Source organism: Anser anser (assembly GCF_964211835.1).
Source record: "Anser anser genome assembly, chromosome: 4".
NCBI classification, from domain to species: Eukaryota; Metazoa; Chordata; class Aves; order Anseriformes; family Anatidae; genus Anser; species Anser anser.
Window position 1 is genome coordinate 78,806,908 of NC_139724.1, and position 4,950 is coordinate 78,811,857.

A 4,950-nucleotide genomic window follows, 5' to 3' on the forward strand; every position below is an offset into this window, starting at 1 on the left:
AGGCTCACGCGCACGGCCACACGCGCGCCCCCGACACTCCCGCCCCCTCGGGCCCCGCCCCCTCGGGCCCCGCCCCCTCGGGCCCCGCCCCCTCGGGCCCCGCCCCCTCGGGCCCCGCCCCCAGGCGCGGCGCGGCGCGGGAGCGGCAGCGGAAGCGCGGGGAGCGGCGGGCGCGGGATGGAGCCGCCGGCCAAGGAGGGGCCGCTCTTCGTGCAGCACAGCCACAAGTTCGGCACCAAGGTTCGGCTCCCCGCCGGGACGGGCGCCGGGGCCGGGGCCGGGGCCGGGCGCTGTCTGAGCTGGGCCGCCGTCCGCCCCGGCACCGGCGCCTGGGGAAGTCGGCCCGGGGCTTTGCCGGCGGCGGCACCGGGCGGTGGGGGGCAGGGCGGGGCGGGCGGCGGCGGCGGCGGCCGGTCTCCGCCGGGTTGGGCCGGGGCGGCCCCGCGGTGACCCTGGTGCCTTGCAGAGGTGGAAGCGGGGCTGGTTCGCGCTGTTCCCGGCCAGCCAGCACGGCGTCGCCCGCCTGGAGTTCTTCGACTGCAAGGAGCCGGCGGGGCCCCCCGGGCGGCTGGGCACCCGGCGGCTGGACAAGACGGTGGTGCGGCTGGCCGACTGCACCAGCGTGGCCCCCGCGCCCGCCGAGAGCGGCCCCCGCGCCGGCACCGCCGCCTTCCGCCTGGAGACCAGCGGCAGGAGCTACCTCCTGGCGGCCGACAAGCAGCAGAGCGAGGAGTGGGTGGCGAAGCTGTGCGAGATCGCCTTCCCGGTGAGCGGGGCGGGGGTGGCGCCTCTGGGTCCCGGCGGGGCGGGGGGCGGCATGCCCCTCCGTGCCCCTCCCTGCCCCTCCCTGCCCGCGGCCGGGGGTCGGCGGCGCGCGGGGGAGACGCCGGGGCGCCTGCGGGCGGTCTGGGGACGCCGGGCCCCTCGCAGCAGTTCCTCAGCCCGCCGGCCCCCGGGGGTTCCCTCCTGCCCCCCGTGCTGCTGCTGCGTGGAGCCCTGCTCGTCCCCTCCAGGCACCTGGCAGGGCCGGCTGGGCGGCGGTTCCTCTTGGCCCAGCTGCCGCTGCCTTTCCTGCTGTGGAAGCAGAGCCCCGAGCACGTCTCGGGGTGCCTGACTCCTGGGGCAGCCCCTTGCCCAGCCCAGGGGTCGCTCCCTGGTGTTGGGGACGCGCTGTCGGTGCTGGGCCCACGGCACAGCCCTTGGGCTTCCCCCAGGGCTGGTGGTCAGCCTGTCTGCCTCCTCCTTGTGAAGGCGGTGTGCAGGACAGCAGTGGTCTGCAGGTACTGTCATCCGCACTGCTCCACAATGACAGTGCCTGCCTGCCTGGCCCCACGGGTGCTCCACGCTCCCTCCTGGGGCGGATGGGCTGTGCAGCCCGGGGTTGTGCTTGCCGGTTGTGGGTGCGGGGCTGCTCTGCCCTGCGGGATGGCTGCTGCACAGCTGGCAGCCCCAGGGTCCTCCCACAAGGACCCAGGTGTTACTCAGCGTGACTTGCCTCGAGCCTGCTTTTGTCCCTGTTAGCATCTCCCTGCAGCCACCTGTGGCCAGTTGGCCCAGCCAAGAGGCACTGGGAGTCACTTCATGGCACTGTTTCACACAGATGGTGTTGGCAGCCTTTGTCCTGGAAAGGGCTCTTGGGGCTTAGCTGGGAACCAATCATGGGCCTTCAGCGTGGCGGGGTCAGCAAAAAGGCAAGGAGCATTTGCTCAGAGCAGGGCTGTGTTTGTGCCTTAATTTGCTTGGTAGTTGCTCATCGTGTACTTGAGGTCCAGAAGCAAGTTAACAGTTTAGGAAGAGGTTGGCAAAGGGCTTTGAGGATGGCACTGGAGCAAGAGGCACAAGAGCAACATGTGGTCTCTCGGCAAGAAGCTAAAGGTCCTTGGTTGTAATTTCTGCTCATCTGCTTAGAGCGCATGCCTTTGTATGGTGGTGTTTGTTGCCACCCAGAAGGCGAGCAGGGTCTGATAGCTTGGGAACTGGGGCGGGGGAGATGATTTGAGTTCAGAACAGACTTTCTTCTTCTTTCGAAGATGAGGGAAGGCGCAGTCAAGCAGCCCTCAGGGGCTCTTCACTGCCTGACCCCAGGCTGGAGTTCTACTGCTTTGGATGCCATAGCTGAACAGGAGAGCTGCTGCTCTCAGCTCTCAGACATTGGGTTTTAGCACTCCCCATTCTGTTTAGGAGACAGAGAGGGGCCTGATGGCCTTGTTTGGGCCTCACCTCTTGTTGAGGAGCTCATGTGACCATTTTTAAACCGAAACTGTGAAAGCTTGACTTCTGCAAGATGTGCACTCTGCTGCAACCCCATCCCTCCCACGTGACCCTGAGAAACAGCTTCTGGCTCAGTCTGAGGCCAGACCCTCGTGCAGGAGCACAAAATCTGCTGGAATGACTCTTGCTGGGCATCTGTGAGCCTTTGGTGTGTGTGGGGCTGTCCTGGAGGAGGGTCCATGTTTTTCCCTGGTGGCATCGGGGGTGCATCCCCCACATGGGCCCTTAGGGGACCCTGCTGTGGGGACATGGCCTCTGGCAGAGTGTGTGCGTTGCACTTTCAGTTCTGCATATGCTAAAAGTAGAAGTGCTCGCTTCCCTCTGCGGTCTGAGCACCAATACTGGCACCGTCTTCCTGCCTGCCTGCGCAGAAGAACACAGTCCCTTGTGTTACTGGGTCATCTCATCTGCTCCCCCTTAGTTTGTGTGGCTGGGGGAGTGCCTGGACCCACACCATGCTTAGGGTGCCAAAGTTGCCCACGCTGGAGCGCATCCATGTGAAAGTGGAGCTGTTTATTGCCTCCACACCAGGCACCCGTATGGACAAGCCCAAGCTGGAGCTTGCAAAGGAGCAGTGGTGGAGCGGGCATGTGTGGTCCTGGGGGCCATGTTGGTGGTAGCTTACACTGTGCCAGAGGGAGGGTCTGGAGGGACTGCTTCATCTGCACCCTGTCCCGTGCACTGAGCTTGGTGCAGCTGAGCTGTGCGGGACCAGGTGGGTGAGGGTGGCAGGACCCAGGGGATATGGGGTCAGTGGCTGCAAGGGGGTTGGGGAAGGGGGCTGGTGTGGGTGGAGGGGCTGGGACTGATCTGTTCTCCCTTGTCAGGGGAATGGCCCCGGCAATGCTGGCGTGGCAGCCCAGCGTGGCAGAGAGGGCAACGGGGAGGCGCCGGCCCTGGAGATGGCTGTGAACTCCATCTACTACTCGAGAGATGAAGGTGGGACCTGCCCTGCACTGGCCTTGGGCCTCCCTTCCCTGGGGCTGTCCTGCTGCTGTCCCCTTGCAGAGGCTCTGGTGGGCAGTGCTGGGGCTTGCAGGGAGCGGTGGATTTGGTTTCTCTGCCTCCCCTGAGCACCTCCATTCCTGCAGTGAACGCATTCTGGGTGACGGTGCAGCGGACCGAGGCTGCAGAGCGATGTGAGCTACGTGGTGCATACGTGCTCAAGGCTGAGCGTGACAGCCTTGTCCTGAAGGACCCACGGACAAACGAGACCCTCTATGTCTGGCCCTACCGGCTGCTTCGGAGATATGGCCGGGACAAGGTGGGTGTATAGCCATACATGCCATGGGCCTGCCCATGCCCCCACAGGCTGTCCCTTACTGCTGTGCCAGACCTGCTTGTGGCAGCCGTGTTGTGGGCCCTGTCAAAGGCCAGAGCTGCTACAGACCACGGTGACCACAGTGGGGTCCCTGGGGTATCTGTGATCCTTGGTCTGTTCCCAGCTCCCCACATGTGTCACTGTGTAGGAGTGTGGATTGTGGGGCTCCCATCCCTGCCAGGGACCCGGCTCTGCAGTGCATTTCTCTGTGCGGCTCTTGAACACTTCCATTGAGGCCACTGCAGCTCCTGTCCACTCCCAGCCCGTGGTGCCAGCTGTGTGTCTGTTCATGCCGTGCCTGCCAGGGAGCTCAGCTCTCTGCAGGCCTGGCTCCAAGTACTCCCTGGATGCCGTCCATCCTTCCTGTAGGACAGTGGCCAGAGCAGGAGGGGTTGTTCGAGACACCTGTTATATTCTAGAGTTGTTCACCTTATGGGGCACATTGCTGTGAGCCTAGCTGACCTGTGCAGGCCTCCCCAGTGTCCTGCAGCAGTGAGTTCCCCCACCTGTCCTGCTGCTACACTGAGCACAAAATGTACCTGCTGTGCTGGAGGCGGAGGAAGTGGTCTCCCCAGGGCTGTTTATAGAAGTAATGGTGTCAGCTGCAGCCTGCTAGTGGCACTTTCTGCAGTACTTTACCAAAACAGAAATAGACGACCATCTGATCTTGGGGAGGCAGCTGGCTCATCCACAGGATCTGTGCCGGGGCAGGATGAGAACCAAGTTGTGTGAGGAGCAGGCGACTGCACACCCAGGTCGCCAGTGGTGACAGGTTGGCTGTGCTTGTGTTTGGCAGCACAGACCCACAAAGGAAGTCTGGCCCCAGAGGCTTTTGCAGCAACGCAGGAGGCTGCTGCTGCATATCAACACCAGTAAGACAGAAAAATCTCACCTGGATTCAGGAACGGAGGTCCAAGAAGGGTCTGGACTTCTGCTGGTGGGAACCTATGCCTGAGTGTCTTCAGGCCTAAGGAACACAGCCTTGGTGCAAGACTTTCCTTTAAAGTACTTCATGCCATTAACAGTAATGCTTGTAAGGCAAATGCTTTGCTTACTGTTGGTAGGCAAGCTGTTGCTTCTGGCCTTTTTCTCGTGAAGAGCTGTGCTCTTCTCTCTTGGATCTTGTTTCTGGATTGCTTCCCTTCTGCCTGACTGATGCTGATTAACCCAAGATGCCAACAGCGATTTCCCCTGCTGAGCTATTGCTCACCCTGCTCCCTCAGAGCTCACTGAAGTCTCTCTTGCAAGATGTGCAGGACCAGCAGCATAGCCAGTGCGTGTCAGCAGAGAGTACAGCCTGTGTGAGGCTCTGGAAGGGTAGGTACTGAATATGAAGTGACACTTGGCTTCCCTTGCAG

The 4,950-nt window shown here is 62.8% G+C and overlaps 1 protein-coding gene across 50 annotated transcripts in view; it reads left to right on the plus strand.

Moving 5' to 3' along the window:
* The first annotated feature begins 81 nt into the window (after window positions 1-81).
* Window positions 82-4,950, plus strand: part of DOK1 (docking protein 1) — a 65,179-nt gene continuing 60,310 nt past the window's right edge. For all 50 annotated transcript variants that reach the window (XM_083832957.1, XM_083832914.1, XM_083832916.1 and 47 more), the window contains exons 1-4: window positions 82-240; window positions 467-766; window positions 3,099-3,210; window positions 3,363-3,535. In XM_083832957.1, the coding sequence (XP_083689083.1) occupies window positions 178-240; window positions 467-766; window positions 3,099-3,210; window positions 3,363-3,535 (648 nt within the window). In that variant the 5' untranslated portion in view covers window positions 82-177. The remainder of the gene's footprint in view (window positions 241-466; window positions 767-3,098; window positions 3,211-3,362; window positions 3,536-4,950) is intronic.